The sequence below is a fragment of the Eucalyptus grandis genome, chromosome 7 (assembly GCF_016545825.1).
Source record: "Eucalyptus grandis isolate ANBG69807.140 chromosome 7, ASM1654582v1, whole genome shotgun sequence".
Taxonomy (NCBI): Eukaryota; Viridiplantae; Streptophyta; class Magnoliopsida; order Myrtales; family Myrtaceae; genus Eucalyptus; species Eucalyptus grandis.
The window spans coordinates 18,482,337-18,502,596 of NC_052618.1; the positions used below are offsets into that span (position 1 = coordinate 18,482,337).

A 20,260-nucleotide genomic window follows, 5' to 3' on the forward strand; every position below is an offset into this window, starting at 1 on the left:
CTTCTTCTTCTTCTTCAAGCTTTGGTTGATCATCAACCTCGGATGACCTACGACTAGCCAGATGAGGGTTGACGATCTCGTCGGAGCATCACTAGCCCTCGGTGAGGCTGTACCTCGTTGGCTGAGCCTTGCTAGCAGTTGGGCGAGGTTGAGCCTCACCCAACCATGGCTTAGTCGAGCCTCGCCTAGCCAGGCGAGACTCACCGATGGTTGAGGGAGGCCCAGGGGAGGCCCACCTCACCGATGGCTAGGCAAGCGTCTGGCGAGGTCGCCGGACCTCGCCCAACTAGTCACTGGCGACCGGTAGCTATGGCAGTGGAAGAAGAAGAGAGAAGGAAGAAGAACAGGAAGAAAAGAAGAAAAAAGAGAAAAAATGGGTTGACTTGATTATGAAATTGTTCCTAGGAACAAAGAATCAACTTTTTTTTTTACTTCTGGATTCTACTACAAATCTATTAATGGGAACAAATTTGTTCCTAGGAACAAAAAATGTACAAAATGAATTTCTATTCTAAATCTATTCCCAGAACAAAAGAATAGAAATTGTTACTGTTTAGCAAGTTGCCATACAGCCCTTAAGTGGATTTCTGAGTGTTACACTTTTTTTTTTTTTTGGTAAAGGTAAGAAATATATAGATTTAGCATAAACTTACAAGGAAGGGGGGAAACCGGGCACCAACGGAGCGGACACTCAAGGTGACCAAAGTCGAAAGAGAGTGTAGGGGTGCCATGGATCCAAAGAGCAGCAAAAGAAAACCAAACAAGGAAACCTAAACAACAAAGACTCAACTAGACCGAAAGACCCTCCATCAATCAAAGATAGACGGACTCAAGTTCCAAACTCTGTTGCAGCCTTACGTTCGTCGGGATATCCAAGACATGCTTGAATGTCATCGCTTTGTCTTTAATTGCCTTACAAAGATGCATCTTCATCGCCGGGATAAAGTGAGTCTGATTCCGGAAGATGATGTTATTGCGCTCTTTCCATATTATGTAGCAAAGAGCACCAAAGCTGAATCGAGCCATAGAGTGATAAAAGCCCTTGTCCGAGAATCGTCTGGATGCCCAATCAAGATTCTCTCGCCAGGAATTGTTCCGCCACAAGACATTGAATTTCGCAGCCCAGAAGGAGGCGAGATTCCCCGGTATACGGCATGTGAAGAAGAGGTGATCCACCGAATCAGGTCTGCTTGAACAAAAAGGACACGAAGAAGATGCTGGAATCAATGCAAATGAGAGGAGAAGAACCTAAGTTGGCAACCTGTTACGGGTAATAAGCCATAGGTGGGTTTGGTATCTCGACGGCATGGATGAGCTCCACACAAACGAAGACCAAGACACCACATTTCCTTTGGGTCTGAAGAGATCCCAAGCAGACGCCGTTGAGAATTTCCCCGATGGATGCCGTAACCATTGGAAATGGTCTTCTTGTTGATTAAACTCAGGTAGGGGATCCCACCAATTAGCCCTAATATTAATAACATACCAACCAAGAGACGTGGACAAAGCATCAGCAACGAGAGGCATCTCGGGGATGCCGGAACGATATATCTCTGGTTGGAAAATAGAATATTTAGAGGGCCATTAGGGTGCCAAGGATCGAACGAGAATGACACGGCTTTTCCATTCCCTATCCTCCATCTGAAATGCTGCTGGTAAACATACCGAAGGCGAAGGAGTCTTTTCCAAGCCCAAGAACAATAAGTGGGGATAGGAGTAATCCAGAAATTCTTCCGGTTTAAAAATGTGGAGTGGATCCACTTACACCAGAGAGATTCTTTGTCCGAGAAGAGCTTTCAAATATGCTTGAGCATAAGGGCGAGATTATTTTCTCTCAAGGTCCGAATTCCAAGGCCTCCCTCTTCTCTCGGGAGGCAAACGTCGCTCCAGGCTACTTTGGCCCCACCCGGACCCATATTCGGACCTTTCCATAAGAATTGCCGAAGTATCTTCTCAATTCGATCAAGGACAGCACAGGGCAGAAAAAAATACACTTGCCCAAAAAACTTGAATGGAATAGAGCACAGATTTAACGAGCTGAACTCTACCAGCAAATGACAAGAATCTATGGGTCCATGATTGAATTCGAGCCGTTATTGCATTGACCAATGTTATGCAGTCCGCCTTCCCTAATCTTGCGAAATAACGGGGACACCAAGATAACGAAAGGGCAAGGAACCAACAACCTGGAAACCAAGCATATTTAAGATGTCATTTCGAAGGCCAGAAGATCCCCCAGACAGAAATACTTCACTCTTGTTCAGATTCGGCACCAATCCACTCCAGCTAGAGAAAGAATCAATTCCAGATTTTAATAGACCAACCGAGGCTAAGGTAGCTTCCGAGAATAAGAGGACATCATCAGCGAAGAACAAATGGGAGAGCTTAGTCGATTTGCATCTCCAGAAGAATCCAAATTCAGGGCGACTGGTTTGGATGTCCAATAATCCGGTAAATGCTTCCATCACAAGTGTTAATATGTATGGAGATATCGGGTCGCCTTGCCGGATGCCCCTTCCACTAGCAAAGAATCCATGAAGATCCCCATTTAAGCGAGATAGAAAATTTGGGGATCGGATACACGTCATAATGCGATCCGTAAGAATTTGAGGAAACCGGAAAGCTTGTGAACAAACTTCAATGAATTCCCAACTTACCGTATCATAAGCCTTTTTAAAATCAACCTTAATGACACACTTAGCTCAATATGGATCATGCTGAAATCCACTAAATAATTCCTGAGCAAGCAAGATATTGTCGCTGATGTGTCTTCCCTTTACGAATGCATTTTGAGGTAAACTGATAATGGAGGGCAAGACACAAGCCAGGCGGTTAGCAATAAGCTTAGTGATGCATTTATATATAGTATTGCAACACGCAATTGGCTTGAAGTCATGGACGGTCGAGGCATTGGGAATCTTGGGCACAAGGGCAATAATGGTTGTGTTAATTTGTTTTAACAGCTTCCCGGTCACAAAGAAATCCTTAACAGCCATGATAACGAAGCACCAACAATATCCCAAGAATGTTTAAAGAAATCCACATTAAAACCGTCAGGCCCAGGGGCTTTACCGGTTGCAAGAGAAAACAGAGTATCCCGAATTTCAACGTCTGAGACAGGAGAAGAAAGGTAACGAACCTGATCCTCATCCAACGAATGATTAAGAACCGCTTGGATCTCCTCTTTAGCAGGGCAGCCCAAATTAGGAGTAGCAGCAAGAAGATCCTGAAAATGATCAACAAACACCTTCTGGATTTCCGACAGATCAGATATAGTGGTATCTCCACTAGTCACCGAGGTAATTCTATTTTGAAGATGTCTCTTGTTCACCATTTGGTGAAAGAATTTAGTATTAAGATCTCCCTCTTTCAACCATCACACTCTAGATTTTTTCCGGTAAAAGGATTCTTCTTGGAGGCGAAGGTCAATAAAGACTTGAATCTGTTGTTTTTCTCGACGCAAGGGTGGAGCTAAACGGGTCTAACTGCATAGCACCTTGAGTAGCTTGAAGGGCACGCCTAGCCTCTGCCGTCCTCCTTGAGAGGTCAGAAAACAATTCCTTATTATTCTGCTTTAGCTTGCATTTCAGCAGGTGAAGCTTTGCACATAGGATGTACATAGACGACCCATGGAATGGAGAGTCCCAAACTTCTGATACCATTCTATCAAAATCCGGATGAGACATCCAGAAATTGAAGAATTTAAATGGTTTAGAAGCCCTGGGAATTGGCATAACTTTGATAACCATAGGAGTGTGTGGTCTGATATACCCGGGGCTAAGAATGAGGCTTCCGAGAAGGAAAATTCCAAGTTCCAAAAGCAGCCATTAACCAACACCCTATCTATCTTCCTTTGCTTTCGTTGGGGCCGACGAGGTAGCCCACGTGAACCTATAACCAGTGAAGCGCAAGTCGTCCAGACCAGCTTGGACCAGGCAATCCCGGAATTCATCAAACGTAGGAATCCAAGCATTCGAGCCTCCAATTCTATCCAAAGGGTCTCGGATGGCGTTGAAATCTCCAGCTATAACCCAAGGCACGGAAGAAAGAATACCACTAGATTGAATAAGATCTTCCCATAACGGCCGTCTTGAAGTAAAGCGATGCTCAGCATAGATAACCGAAAGAAACAGAGCTTTTCCAGAAGCCAACCAGATAAGCATACCGTGAATGGCTTGAGCCGATAAAGCATTGATCAAAAAATCGACCTCACGGGGGTTCCACCCCACCCAAATTCTCCCTTTATGGGAGTGACTATAGTTATTGGCCCAACTCCGGCCAGTAAAACTGAAGAAACTGGAGCAAAAGCGGCGAGAGATCTTGGTCTCAACAATTCCAACACAAACGGGAGATTATTGGACTTAACAAAATTTCTGATTTCGGCCGGCTTAACGGGGTTACCGGGGCCCCTAATATTCCAAACACCAAAATTCATAACCAAAAAAACAGGGAGAAAGGGCATCTTATCGACGACTAGGCCTTCTTTTGCTCCGCCCTTTGCTCGGAGCAATAACAGGAGTTTTTGAGACAGCAGCCTTGGGGACGTATTTTTGATTGGGAGGGGCCTCAAGACTAGATTGCGGGTCATCCAGGTGGCTTGGATCAGCACGAACCGTATCCTCACCTTCACTACTACTACTACTGACTCCACTAGAACCATCCTCCAAGTCTTCGTTAGGAGATAGAGCTGTGGAGGCATCATTAGGATTAGAGATTACAAGAGCCTTTGAGCTTTCTTCATTAGCTACCCTTGGGCTATTTTGATCATCAGAATCACTCTGATTTGACTGGCCCTCTATAGCTTTAGCCTTCAAATCCGAACTTGGGGGTGTTGTTATAGCCTCCATCTGCCCTGCATTTTGTTTTTTCTTCCTATTCGTAACCTGTTTCCAGCCATCCTCAGAGGCAGATGATATAAGCTGAACAGGATCAGCAGCAACAGTCGATGATAAAGTCGGATCTGTATTAACAGCAATATACTTAACAACAGTAGGTTTTGCAGCAGCAGGTATCACAGTAGCAGTACTCACAAAGGTTGCTTGGGCTCCTCCTTTGCTAGCGTTATGTCCAAACGCACAACATTTGGCACACGAATTAGGTCTCCATTCATAGAGAAACAGACACCGAGAAAGATTCGTCATCCACCAATACTTCTACCTGCTCGCATTTCTCCAATTTTGCAGAGATCTCAACGCATACCCTGGCGAAGGATAGGCGCTTCATTTTCTCAGTTAAGGGATCTACATACAGGGGCCTCCCTACTGCACTTGCAATTTCACTGATTCCCGAAGCCGACCAATACGCAAACGGGATGTTCTTAAGGCGAATCCAAACTGAAACAGAAGATTGGAGTTCTTTCTTGAGTTCCATATTTCGGTGCCATTGTTTCAGCACAAGGGGGACTCTAGCCACTGTCAAGTGGCCTCCATCCAGAATTTTTCTCCTGAATTCATCATCCGGAATGATGAAGAAATAGAATCCATCATCATTTGCCAAGACTTCCGCAAGATGCGCGCCCCAGGCCTGTTTCAAGGCCAATTCGGTGATCCTGAATGGCACATTCTTGCCCACATAATATCCAACCAAACACTTATCCCATTTCGGGTCACCAGCATACTTCGCATTATCAGATAAGCGAACTACCGACTTCCTCCCAATCGAAATAGGCGGGGCAAAGCCTAATTCATATCCTTTGCGCAACAATTTACCCATGATTTTGGAATGGATTAAGGGTGTTGGGAACTCCCCTCTCGGCCAAATGCATATCTTACGTTCGACTATTAGGAGCCCGAGGCTTAAAAGAGGGTCCTTGCTCATAGAGGCCATATACCGCGCACAAACTCAGAAAACGCACCCGAAAATCTACGTCAAAATGGGCCAATAGCTTCAAGAGAAGTCCTAGGAGGAGGGATGTGAGTCTTACCTCCAAATGGAAGGCTGGATCGGTTCGCTCACTTCCGGAACGAGAGATGAAGCCGATTCCGCACTGAACCCTAGCTACGAAAACGATTCATGCCAGAAATTGGTGAAGATTTGAGGGGTGAAAGGCAAGCCTTTCCTCCAAAATCTCGCCCAACGGATGGCCATAATCAGCCCTTAGAACACGAGCTACAGTGCTTCGGGCTTCTTCCGCTTGGTTATGGAGCTTTAACTTAGTGTTACACTTTTTGTACCAAAGGTAAGTGAAAACTTGTTATCGTTTCCTACCTGCTATGCATCTTTATCAAGAAGACTAATTTTTGTTTATTTTTGAATCTCACGATTTCATTTGCTTCGACGTTTGATTCACAAATCAAGAACTTGAGATATTCGTATTTTGATTTGACAAGATGATAATCTAAAACAAAAAAATAAAAGCATTGTAATAACAAAAACATAACATTTCCTCTATAAAATAAAATAATAAATAAAAAAAATAAAAGCATTGTAATAACAAAAACAATAATAATTAATAATAATAAAATAATAATAATAATAATAATAATAATAATAATAATAATAATAATAATAATAATAATAATAATAATAATAATAATAATAATAATAATAATAATAATAACAACTTATCTATGGATTGAAAAGTGAAGGGGCATCATGATCAATCTCCATCAAATATTGCTAAGTGAAACTTCTCATGTTGGAGCAATGGGTAAGGATCAACTTTTGTAATCCAGGACAATACAACATATAATTCTTCCCAAGAGGAAACTAGTAAAATGGGGCAAGCATTCCAACTCCATCTCACTAAAATTCATGAATGTAATCTTCTCCATGGCACTTCCCTATCCTTCTTCCTCTGTGATTACTCCTTCCATCTAACCACACTCCTTTATTACCATTCGTTCAAGATTGGCAAGGCAATGATCCATTGATGGAGCAAAAGCATGTCTTAAGTTGCTACAATTATGAAGGCCCGGTATGTTAGAGAATTGAAGCGTAGCTCTTCTTGAAGATTTTTGTTCCATAGTCGCCTCAACTTTGGTAAATTGACCAAGTCCAAAAAATCTAACTAAGGCAGCACTTGAGTGTTATTCATAGCCTCCATTCCTTCAAGATTGGATATTTCTTCTAGTGACCCGCAATCGCACACTTGCAATGCTTTCATTTTGCCTAAAACAAGCATAAATTTGGATGGAATAACGTTAACAAACGATGGACATGTATAAACCACCATATATTTTAAGTGCCAATATGAATTGATGGGAATAAGTTTGTTGTGCCATTTTTCAATCAGCTTTGAGAACTCAAACATTCGCATAAACTTTACTCCAACAATTATACCCTGTTAGAGTCTCATCATTAAATGTAAACTTCTAGTTAGCAAAAAGAAATTACTCTATTGTTGATCAAAACCATCCAATTACATAGAATTTGATAAGTGATGCATACCTTTTGTTTAAACATACTTTGGATGGTGGTATTGAGGTTTTCCTTCCAAAACCACTCCACTTTTGATACTTGTACTCTCTCCAACTTTGGTGCCTCTATTGGTCCCTTAGAGAAGAACTTCATGTTAGGACATCTACTAACAGTGACATCTTCCAAGAGAGGAAACATCAAAGTGTGTTCACCTGAGCTGAAACACCTCAACCCTATCAATTCATCAAGCTCCATATACTTCAATTTTTTGAAGGCCACTACATGCCCCTCTTTACCTCCCTCCTTTGTGATGACTTCTGTCAACATGTGACAATTACTTATCCTCAATTTTGTAAGTTCAACCAAATTTCTTGCTATTGTTGGTGTGAACATATTTGATACATCACAATGTGACACATCTAGAGTCTTTAGATGTTGATTATGTCTTGAAATTGGTAATACTACTTTTAGCTCATGACTTTGGCCTCCTACGGCTTTGACATTGATGCTAAACTCTTCTAGATATAATTCGCATACAATTAGCTCTTCTAAGTTGGTCAAATTTTGAAAAAAACAACTTGCGGACATTGCAGATTCCTTTGAGATACGACAAAGCTCAAGAACTCTAAGCTTGCAGAAGAATTCTCCATTAAGAAAACTCCCATTCCATATCTCCATCCATTTGGATGATTCCAATTTTAACTCTTGTAGATTTGAGAATGCACCCTGGGAAAATAACCAAATCAAAATCTAGCTTAGTAAAAGAGAATGTTTGTATCCTGGTATAAGCGTTGCATTCCACGCATAATAAGTGCATTTTAAGATACCGAGTCTCATGTGATTCAGAGGAAGAAAATGTGCCCTCAGCAAATAAATATTATCGCTGATCTTTTACATTTGACTTGTATTCATATATGAACTTAAGTAATATCATAATACACTTTACCAAAAAAACTTAAGTAATATCATAATACACTTCTGCTATTGTAAGATCACACCACATGTCACATGTTTACTCAAGGGAGAGCTAAACCATCAAAATTAGCTCCTACATTTTTTAAGGGGGACTGACAAGCATGCATTTGATTCATCGGACATTGACAAGAATGTTCAATCAATACTTGAAGAACATATTTAATATTTCTATGGATTTATGGAGAGCCATACAGTTCATATCTTTGTATACAGAGCTACGTGTATGAGATGCTAGGTTGTGACCTTAATCATCATTTCAAATTTTCACCATCAAAGCAAAAAATAATAATAATCTTGGGCCGTACCTTTTCTACTATGAAAAGAGGCTGTTTAAGAAGTGGCATCTCATTCTCAAGGTGCGATGCAAGTATCTCCACTTTGTCACAGCCACACACCTTTAGGGTCTTCAATGCTGGCCAATATGAAGCATGTTTTCCGGTGTAGATGCACTTCAATTCTATTAGATGCTCAAGCTTGAGGGAGGTTAACTTTGGGAACACAAACCTAGGAACTAGTCCTTCTTCCTTCTCAATGAGTTCCACGATACCACATGCATTGATCTCCAACTCCTCAAGTTGGGTTAAATATAGCGCTATTGAGGTTGGAAATAGAAAGGCGAGGTTCTTGCATCCGTAAACGGTAACAAAACGGAGACACTGGAATTTGACTTGACTGTGGAGTTCCTTCTCCCATACACACTTGAGCTCTGGTAATCCATATAACTCCAGCTTTTTTATCGGCAAACGAGTAATGGGATGTCTATCTAGAGGATTCAATGGCTGAAGTTTGAAAACAACTTTGAGCGAGCCACATGCTAGTATGTCCAAACTTTCCAGGCTCTTGAGCCGTCCAAGAATGCAAGAAGGAACAATGTTCGCTAGCTTATTGCATCTTCGCACCTGAAGTGATTTTAAATTGTGAAAAGACTCCGCAGCAATTTCATCGTCCCATATTATCTCAATGTTATCCATGCCATCGATGTGTAATGTCTCCAAGCTAGGAAATACAACCTACAGTATTCCCTCACGAAATTACTAATTTTGTTAGATTAAAAGTTCATAAAGTTCCATTACATGTAAAAGAGCTTGCTTGAGGAAGAGTGTTAGCACTACAAAGAAAACGATGCAGAGATTGATATTAAAAAGGTGACAAATTATCCATCAAAAGGTGCAATTCAGAAGTAGCTGCTCACACTAATCTTGAAATCAAATTATGAGTTTCTTAATTGCGGTAAAGAAAATTACGAGATGCAGGGAAACACATGGAAGAAGCGGTGGTCCTAACAATCTTGGTCTATTGATTGTGGTTGTCTTATCATATGAACACGTCATCTCACAAAGTTCATACCGAAGATTGGACGGACCACACAAAACAATAAGATGAACAAAGCATTTCTAGTTATGTCTTGACATATATTAGTTTCCCCATATTTTTTAAGGATAGTTCAAAAAGCAACATGAAATATTTGAAAACAAAAAAAAGACGATATTCCTTAATAGTGGTGGGCCTTAATTTTGGCAGTTGGTCATGTTGTTTCTCTACGTTTTTTTTTTTGGTCGAAATTTCTCTACGTTAACTATGCTACTTCAATAAAGTAATCACGGATGATTTATCCATATTAGCAACTTTCCTTTTTCATATTACTAAAAGTAGTTTCATGTTTCATTTTGGACAAGTTTAACTTCCGAATTAGTGTATTAATTCCCAGACTGTCTTTGTTAGCCTGTTAGATTTCTATTGATTTTGCTAATTTGCTAAAATTAAACATGTGTGATATGAATAATTTACAATTTATAATCTTTAATATCTCTAAAATATAAGTGAAACATATCAAGGACATCATCACTTCCGGTTAAAGTCAATATCAATTACTTCTATTCAATATTATACCACTCTAAAGCAATTAAAAAGTTAGGCTAAAACAAAACAATGAAACACGGGATTGCTTGGGTCAAAATGAAAGAGTATTTCTTATATCATTTTAGACTTGAAAGAACTCAATATTGCAGTTCATACAAATAATTAAGTCCAATTGTCGAAAACAGTCCTAAATATCTCATTAAAGAAGATTAAAAATATCTAATAAAGTCATCATATCAATCCTATTGAAGGGCCCATTTAATTAAGTCAAAGTGGATCCACCAGTAGACTTCTCTATTTCATTTTATATTGAAACGTCTTTCCACCATCCACTCAAGAAGTTAGATAAGCTGACTAAAATAGTGGCATTGCGAAACTTAACGAACATTTGATGAAATTGAAAATTGTTATTATGGTTTCTGGGTTGTCAATGGATCGCTTGGTTTCATTATTGACAGCTCGATCAACTCGATGATACGGGCGAAAGCTTTACCTCAAATGAGGGATGCTTTGCACGAATCAAAGTTTGTAGATTGATCAAATTTGATAGATCATCATCTAGAACTCACACAAAGCTCTACCACCATCATCAACCTAAGTTTCAAACCAACGTTTCGAGCCATCTAGCATTGACTAGTCGATTAGCGCCATCGAAGCTTGCTAGGGCCGGCGCGACACAACGGCTGAGATTGCGTCTGTGGCTCGTGAGTTACTCGGATATTCCCAGGATTCGACCTAGACGAGTGCGGGCACATAGGCTCGTGGAGCAACGGAACGAAACCTCCCCGGATCGCCTTAAATTCAGAAACGTTGACGTGTCGACCACCCTAACACAATACCCGCATTCAACCCCCTAGGGTCGCCTTAAATTCACAAACGTTGACGTAATTGTATATTTCCACGAGAACTATTAGAATTATATATATAATATAAGAAATGAAAGGGCTGACAATTTGTGATACATATTAACATATTTGTAAATGATTATCTAACAAATTCAAAAATGACACGAATTGATGTGAACATAATATACATAAATTTGCAGCATAATTAACACAAATATAGTTTTGTCCAATGAACATAAATTGCTAGCTAGTAGATTTTTCATTTTTATTTTGATAGAAAGTACTTATATTTAGTTACATTTGGAAGAAAGATGCTAATGTGGAAGCTTCAGAATACTCAAAATACTTCTCTCAATAACCTATATGTCCACCCACCAAGCAGAGGCTGAGAGACTCCTTTGCATGATCCCTCTTTCTTCAATTACTAGGCAATTAGTAGCATTCTCACGCGTTTGTACAGGCGTGGAATCTTTCATTTATGTAAAATCAAAATATGTTTTTAATACAAGTAATTAATTAAATTGTATCTCATTGCATTTGAACTTACCTTTTTTGAAGAAAAAAGGCTAAATTCTTAACTCATATTAAACATAGCGATTTGATGATATTTAAAAATTCCTAATTGTCATTGTTACATCACATAGTGTGATTTTATATAGCAAATATAACATTATTGTAATATTGAGAGAAAATTATAAAAATCATCAAAAGAAATATATAATAGGAAGAGTTACATTTTGTAATGCTAAAACTCATTAAAACCAATGGCGTCAAACAAGGCAACCACCTGTGAGAATGAGCAAATCTCGTTGGAAGCAAGTTGAGTAGAAAGTACAAGAAAAGGAGAACGATCATCTTGCAAATTAAAAGTTTAAGTGATGATTATTAAGGATATTAATGAAGAATACTCTGTATTAAATATTTATGTAGATTTTCCAGTAAGGTGTTGATTCGGTGACGAAGTGGAAACAGTAGCACGTTTAGAAAATTAGCCATGTGTCTGCCACATTGATAGTTCGCTGGAAAAGATTGGATTTTTTGTCAAAGTGCATAAATAATAAAGAAATGAAAATTTATGACTTTAGGTGATCAAATAAAAGTTCAATGACTACATTACAATATATTTTACTATATAGTTAGCCCATAATTTTGAAAGTTAACAATTGAGCTCATTGAAGATTGATTATCCAACTTTTGTATATATAATGACTCTACTTTAAATTTTTTTCATTTCAATTTTAAATCACAATTTGCATAGTAACTCTACTTTGACTTATCTAGATTTCACGGTACGGTGATTATGCAGAATGCAATTAATTTTAACCAAAGGGAGGCTTTGGCAATTATGCTTTGTCTCCAGTGTAAGTATTTATTTGTTAATTTTAATTAAATAGATGGCTGCCATAATAATTACTTATATGCATATATCCTTTTTCTAATTTCTTAATAATTTGATGTGATTGATCCAACTCTTATTGGTGTGAATTGAAACTTGCCAATTATTTGTTGTGGCATGTAGCAACTTGAAATGCACAACAGGCAAACTTCTAAAGTGCTATATAACACATAAAATTGATGCCTAGCATTTTACTCCATCAGATTTTGTAATATTTAAGATTTTGACATAGTATTAATCACATACCTCTTGATTGAAGAGAACAGTAGAGCGCGATTTGACGCGGTCCTCACCCCTAGCTTCTAGTGTACCTATCATCAATTTTTCATTAGATAAAAAGAATGTCATTTTTTGCATTGCAAGGATGAATTAATCTAAGGTCTTCAATGATGAAACCCAAAAAAAAAAAAAAATTCAATCTTACACTTTCTGTTAGAGAAGCACGTCAAACTTTTCAAATTTCCAACAGATAATTTGGTTAACATAAGGAATACTAGAGTTTCTAATGTTTCTACTCTCAACCCTTCTTCCTCCATAATGATCGCCTCCATCTTCTTGCAATCACATACCATTAGTTCTCTCAATTGTGCAAGAGATTGAACCATGGATGGGAAAAATAGAAATCCGAGGTTGTTACAGCCATCCACAAGTAATTTCTTCAAATTTCCACAAGGATTCTTGTTCCATATGCGCCTCAAGCTTGGTAAATCCCTTACATAGATGGTGTTTAGCTCAGAGAGAGTCTCAATATTTGCGTTGGTGCCTATTCTGTCAAGGTAAAAAATTTCTTGCACCGAAACGCAAGTTTCTACCGTTAAAGTGTGTAACTTATGTAGTTTTACCAGTGACCTAGAATCGATAATCTTTGAGAGAGATTTGCACGAAGACACCTTAAAAAATTGGAGATTACTCAGCCCCAATGGGGATTCATCAGCCCATATATCTTCCAGATTGGGAAGTCTAGCCATTGTCAAGGACTCCAAAGATGGGATTGAAACCTGACGGACAGACCCATTAGCAATAGCATTTCCATTTACAAAGAGCAGGCGAGAAAATTACGTGCTATAACAGGTTATTACTAATGGTTGCGGAGGAAAATTTATTAGAATAATTTTTGCATTTACAAATATCTATGATAAACAAAAGCTAATTGACAATCCGAAAAGGTATTTCACGACCCCGAAAACAACTAATGAACTTTATTTTTTTATTTGTAGTATATTCGTGGATGGTATTACTATTAGATTTTGTTTACAATTTATTAACAATAAGGGAAACTGCGGTCATAAAGAAATAGCATTCATTCAATTTGCTACTGACTACGAAAATTAGTGATCCATAAAGCAAAAGGAAGTACATTCAAGGTCAATTACTTCCCATAAGTTAAAGTGCTCCCTCTTGGGTTGTGTTACTACTTTGACGATACATTACTCATTTAATCGGATGATTGCTAGAAAGTATTGTACTATCTCACAATGAAGATTACTACCAAGAAAAATAAATAAAGAAACTATAGAATGACCATGATTACAAAAGATATTGGCAATTTGCTAACAAAGGAGAATATCTCGTTGCAATAAGTGATCAACAAGGAGAGACTGCAATCACAAGAAGGAAATTACTATGCTATAAGACCTTAATTACAGAAGGTATGTCTAATTTACTACCTGCCAAAGGAAACTAAACAATTTCAAAAAGTAATTTACTACTTCACAAGAGAAAATTACTGTCCTAAAAGTTAAGTTACTGCAAGTAACTTCTTTTGACGCCTGCGCCAGCCACCTTAGCCTGCTTGGACTTATCCAAACCCAATCAATTTATGGGTGAAGTATTACAATTTATCCAATAAGATCCAATAAATTACTGTATTTTTATCTAATGACATGACATGAAGAGGTTGTCTTTAATAATTATCCTATACTTTGTGTCTTCTCACAAATGGTAGGAATTGGTAGTTCGGCTTAGTACCTTCTATTCTTAATTCTAACTACCTGGATGCGGATCATATGCTACAATCCTGACACCTATCATCTACGGATCGCACCAATAGTTAGACACGTGGCTCATTATTTTCTCTTTATTTTTTTGCTTTTTACCAAATTATTGTTCTTTCTCTCTTCACGTCACCGAAGGATCAACCTCAGGAAGACGTGACCAAGGCTCGTGCTAGCGTCGAGCTTGTCGGTTGATGGATAGAGAGAGAATGAGTTGTGGCCGGTCATGGTGGTGGCGGATGGACGGTGGGGAAAAGCAGATCTGGTTCTCGGCCCTCTCATTGAACGACTTTCGGATGGAGAAAGAGAGAGAAGGGAGGGGGGTGGGGGGCAAAAAAGAAGAAAATCAAGATGATACGCGTTGGCCGTCCATGCGTCCATGCACCAAAATGGGTTGAAAATTTCCAAAATAAATAAAGAAAAATGAGGAAAAAGACGCAATGATCTTAACAGAGATTAAGACAATAATTACTAATAATACGGTTCTTCATGAAAAGAGCTAAACATCTGGTTGGCTTTCAGATATATCCCAAGCATATAAAAGAATCGTAGGAAAGGCTAAATTTTTTATTTCATTATGCATATAGCATCCCCAGTCGACTATTTGAAAGGACCATTGGATGATAACATCATATAGCTATGCTCCATACGCCATAATTTATATAATCAAATTTTGGAAGCAAATGTGTACCGTTTAAAATCTTCATCGGGGATTTCATGTGGTTTTTCCTAAATGTTGCTCACTAAAGCCTACAGCTACAAGATATTAGCACAAGTTGAATATTTATGTTTGTTAAGCCCAAAGTGCTTACAAATATATGAACACGCATTAAATTGTGCACTTTTATATTAATAGGACCTATGCAATGACTAAGTGATTATTGAAATACACAATATGAAAATGATGTGCATCAATTAGGTTAGCATCATTGCTACTATTTGAAAACCCAATCCCCTTGCTCATTTTTTGTATTGAATTTTACCTAAGTTGCCTAGATATTCTCTTTTATAGATAATAACAAAGTTAGATAACTAAGTTTAGGGAATTCATTTTACAAGATTATGAAATGACATTATTGTGGAATTATTCTAATGCCAAAATTCCCTTCAATGTTGCTCTGTAAAACCCTATTAGTATAGGTATACTTGCAGCATGTAAGTTGAAAATAACTCAGATCCTATCCCAAACTAAATTTACATGGATTCCATTCTATTAGTTGGACTTCTACACAATGATGAGAAATAGAAGATTGCTTTAACTATTATAGGGAAGGCATGATTGGACGAGGTGATTGAGAAGGAAATGAACTGAAAAAAATAAAGAATAAGATTTAAAATCTACGTTACATATAATTAGCAAATCAACAAAAAATTAATAAATAGTAGATTCTTTTGATAGAAAGTTACCTGTTGCCCGTTAAAGAAAGCAACTTGAGTGCCAACTTGGTCTTTTGATGTACTACTTGAAGGAGCTGTCCTCGGGTGAAAAAGTTCTTGATATTTGGCAAGTCACGCAATTCCAAAACATGTAAATTACACAATTCAACTTTGCTACAATCATCAACTTCTACAATCTCCCGCATCAAGTGGCACTTGATAGCTCGGATCTCTTCAAGCCGTGGAAGTTCTCTCAATAATGAAAGAGGAAACAAAACTTCCATCTTGTCGCAACTTTCAACTCGTACTACTTTTAATGCACTAAAGGAGTTAGAGGAGATATGGTTGTTGCATATCTTCTCCAAGTTGATGAAATTATCAAGAATTAATGACTCCAACGTCTTAAAATCTGTAAGGGATGGTGATTGGAGGATGTAATGGACTGAGGGACTATTCTTCACATGTAGACGCTTTAATTTTGGAAAGCCTTCTTGAGATAACACGCAAATACTTTGCTCAATTCTATTTGATCCATCTAAAAATAGATCGTCGGTTTTGCCTAGTAAAGTTTGTATGCATCCTTTCTGAAGAATATCACTTCTTGGATCCAACTTAAACTGTAATGTGCTTGATCCTTTGTGAATTGGCCAGCCCTGCGCATCACCTATTTGGATTTTGTACTTGGTTAATTTCTCGACATTTAGATCCTCAGGGAGCACACTTGGATCGAGAATAGACACATGCAAAGTGCAAAGATGCTTCAAGTTATTCAACTCAATAAGCTTGGCATTAGTTGGTGGAGTTTGATCCGCAACATTCCATCGATCAAAACTATTCTCCATATACAACTCCTCCAATTTCATCAATCTTCCAAGCACACCCGGTTCAATTATCTCAAGTCGTGAGCAATGGTTTAAGTCTAACAACCTCAGCTCTACCAATTGTCCAATTTCTTTTGGCAATTGTTGAATTTTGGAGTTCACAAAGCTGAGAATACGTAGCCCTTTTAGCTCGCCAATCATGACTACATCCTCTATTGAACAACCATCAAGACATAGAGTGTGCAAGTTATCCAAGAACTGAAATGGCGAAGGTGAACGAGTGAGACGTACTTGAGAAAGATGTAAGACCATGAGTTTTCTCATAGAGTTGAAATATAAATCTGGGACCTTAAAAGATTCATTGTTTGTGAAAAACAAAAAGATCCGCATTTCGGGGCAATCTAACTCTTCAGGAAGCTCCTCCATGTCAACGTAGGGAAAGCATACCGCCGTACAACTTTTAAGCTTGTCCCTTGGCAACTCTGTCAGTGACTTATCATTATCTTTCAACACGAGAAGAGGGTCATCTTTTGAAGCGACCGATGCAACAAATCCACGAACCAAGTCATGTATCTTGAAACCATCAGCATCTTCATCACCTAACAAAAGGGAGGATGCTTGCAAAGTTTGGATCAATGAGCTCAACCTATTTCTCGCTTCTTTCATGCTACTATTTTCTCCAAATAACTTCAAACCCACACTGTACCTCATCAAGTATTCAAGAGAAGGTTTAGAGACACCATAAACAACACAGAGTCGTAACAATGACTTCACCTCCTTGCCGTCCTCCCCTTCGAAATGATTATAACTCAACTGCAACATCTCATTTATCCTCCCACTGATTCCTTTATTTGTAGACATCTCAATTTGTTTCAAAGCATCCTCCCATTGAGAAAAATCAGTGTATTTGAAAAGTTTGGCCATCACGATAATTAGAAAGGGCAAACCTGCACACTTACGGAGTACTTCATCCACCAAGGATTTGAATGGGTCATCAAGAACTTTCTCTCCCACCGTCCTCTCAAACAAACTTTTTGCCTCTTCCTCCTTCAGCTCATAAAGGCGGAAGTCCCTGTCGCAGCCCATTTCCCTTTGTAAAACATCTTGAAATCTTGACGTCAGTAACAACTTGCATCCTATGACTTTGTTGTCATGTCCACAAGGAATGCCCACTGATTTCAAGTCAAGCCCCTTCCATAGGTTGTCCAGTATTATAAGGACCTTCTTTTTCTCCCTCACCTCATTTTCCATCCTCATGCGCAAACGCTCTGCTCGCGGATTGACATACTCTACATCCTTTATGTCCAGGTCCAGCGCATGCGCAATCTCTCCTTGAATCCTCTTTATGTCTTGATTTTCTGACACATCAGCCTTAGCGACCCAATCAAACCACTTCTCTTTCCTTATTCTCCTTTCGGCATTGTCCAATAGGGTAGACTTGCCGACTCCACCCATCCCATGAATCCCGACGACGCTATTGTTGTTATCGGCAAGAGCGGCCATGATCTCTTGCATGATCAATTCTCTGGATTTGACGATGTGGTCGTCGTTAAGCTTAATCGACATCGAGGCAAAAGAAGCAAAGGCCATCGTGGTGGCCGACTGGACGACATCTTTGTCCTCTCTCCTGGCCGGAGTCGAAGCAGCAACATTCCCTGGAGCAGGACCGCTGGAGGAGATATCCTTGAATTGACTATATTCTTGAGTGAGTCGTTGAATGCCCTCGATCTTGTCCTTGGCCGTCCTGCTGAACTGATAGCGACAACTGGGTACGGGAAGATTCCCATAGCAGCAAGTCTTGGTTGCCTTTTCGAAGTCGTCCAGCAAGTCTCGCGCCTCGTTCAAGGCCTTCTCAACATTTGCCTGCCACTGCGTGACATAACTGTAGACATTCCGACTATTGTTTCTGGCCACTTCCACGGCATTTTGGACCGTCTCAGCCTCGTATGCCAGCTTCCCAACTTCTTTCTGAAGATCCTGGGCGTAGCTCTTGGAGGAGGTAACGTATCCGAATTGACGCTTGATGGGAACAACCACACACTTGAAGGCATCCCACGCAATAGAAATGACAGGATCAATTGACATTTTTATTTTTATTTTTGCCGGAGAAACAAAGAGCGAAGAGAGAGAGGGAGAGAGAGAATATGATGAAAAGGAGAAGCAGATACTGACGAAGGAGAGAAGGAAGAAGAATGGTAGTGCCGAGGTGAAGAAAGAGGGAAACAGGGAGAGAGAGAGAGTATGATGAAAAGGAGAAGCAGATACTGAAGAAGAAGAGGTGGAAGAAGAATGGTAGTGCCGAGGTGAAGAACGAGGGAAACAGAGTGTGTGTGTGTATGTGTGATAGAGAGAGAGAGAGAGAGAGAGAGAGTGAGTGATGAAAAGGGAAGCAGATACTGAAGAAGAAGAGAAGGAAGACGAATGATTGTGCCGAGGTGAAGAAAGAGGGAAACAGAGCAAGAAGAAGGCTGAGAGATTTGAGTGCAAGGAAGGATGAAGGAAGGGGAGGGAAGAGCAATCAATTTAAGCATAAAAGAGCTCGGTAACTTAACCATGGTCAAGGCCTTAACCAGACATTAGTTAATTCCTTGGGTAGCTGAAAACTTGATAACGGATTGCTCCAATTGAAACTGGCAGAAGATAAAAATTAAATAAGACCTCAATCAGGACATGAATAGGGTGGTGGACTTATGAACAGTCGAGGTAACATAAATGGATGATTTTCTGCATTATATATTTTTTTTTTTTAGTTGACCGGTCACCATCACCCATGTCTGAGCCTAATGCACAAATTGAATTTTCATTTTGTTTGAATGCTCAAATTGATTACGCATGAGAAAATTGCCAAAGTAACGAAAGCCAGGCCCGCATAGTAACAAAAGACCAGCTGTCAATATTAAAAAATAAAAGAAAAGAAGATCTGACTTCAATCCTCACCCAAGTGACATGTAGTTTTGAGTACCGATTTGGGATGTAAATCAATTTCTTAACTCAATTTTAATGGAGAAATTATCTAATTGATCTTAAAATTTTTAATTTTACTAATTTAATCATAAATATCTACATAAATTCTTTTGTAATCCTTATGATTAATAGGAGCCGAAAATCTTTGACCTAGCGCCTAGTGATTATTAGTCGTCCTATGTTGATGGTGAGTGACATAATTTGTTCAACTTTATTCAAAATGACATGTTTTGCTTTTTTTTTTTTCCTTTTTTTTTTTCATTTTCTCTTTTCTATTATTTTTTCTATTTATCAAAATGTTCTAATTCGCTGTTCATCTTCTTCCCTGGAAGCCCTAGCTTTTTGTTGTTTTCAGAAGATGTTGCAGCCACCGTCGCTGCTGCCACCGCCATCACAAACAACTCGACCACCACCGTCAAGATCAAACTTGGCCACCGCCACTGCGACCACCATCATACAGAAGCCGCCATCGCGTTTCTCTCTCTCTCTCTCTCTCTCTCTCTCTCTCTCTCTCTCTCTCTCTCTCTCTCTCTGTGGTCGACCTCCATTAATGGAGCTCGCCTCCTGAGATCGAGGTGCGACACCTCACTTAAGGTTGCGCGCATCACATATGAGATGGCGCAATGCAGATCTGAGGTCGCTCGAGTGCTTTCATTAATGGAGGTTGAC

At 39.2% G+C, this 20,260-nt stretch overlaps 4 protein-coding genes across 4 annotated transcripts; all 4 read right to left on the reverse strand.

The window, feature by feature from the left end:
* Window positions 1-2,702: 2,702 nt before the first annotated feature.
* LOC120295928 lies at window positions 2,703-3,334 on the reverse strand. Its single transcript, XM_039317545.1, has 2 exons — window positions 3,140-3,334; window positions 2,703-2,984 (listed from the first exon to the last, which is right to left on the reverse strand). The coding sequence occupies exons 1-2, from the start codon at window positions 3,332-3,334 to the stop codon at window positions 2,703-2,705; spliced, it is 477 nt and encodes a 158-aa protein (XP_039173479.1).
* Window positions 3,335-4,463: 1,129 nt separating this feature from the next.
* Window positions 4,464-5,712, reverse strand: LOC104445904. The gene is made up of 2 exons (XM_039317546.1): window positions 5,123-5,712; window positions 4,464-5,055 (listed from the first exon to the last, which is right to left on the reverse strand). The coding sequence occupies exons 1-2, from the start codon at window positions 5,710-5,712 to the stop codon at window positions 4,464-4,466; spliced, it is 1,182 nt and encodes a 393-aa protein (XP_039173480.1).
* Window positions 5,713-7,009: 1,297 nt separating this feature from the next.
* LOC120295929 lies at window positions 7,010-9,305 on the reverse strand. The gene is made up of 3 exons (XM_039317547.1): window positions 8,640-9,305; window positions 7,938-8,085; window positions 7,010-7,110 (listed from the first exon to the last, which is right to left on the reverse strand). Exons 1-3 carry the CDS (start codon window positions 9,303-9,305, stop codon window positions 7,010-7,012), a joined length of 915 nt encoding a protein of 304 aa, XP_039173481.1.
* A 7,060-nt stretch (window positions 9,306-16,365) lies between these two features.
* Window positions 16,366-18,712, reverse strand: LOC120295930 (disease resistance protein At4g27190-like). Its single transcript, XM_039317548.1, has 2 exons — window positions 16,488-18,712; window positions 16,366-16,390 (listed from the first exon to the last, which is right to left on the reverse strand). Exons 1-2 carry the CDS (start codon window positions 18,710-18,712, stop codon window positions 16,366-16,368), a joined length of 2,250 nt encoding a protein of 749 aa, XP_039173482.1.
* Between the last annotated feature and the right edge of the window lie 1,548 nt (window positions 18,713-20,260).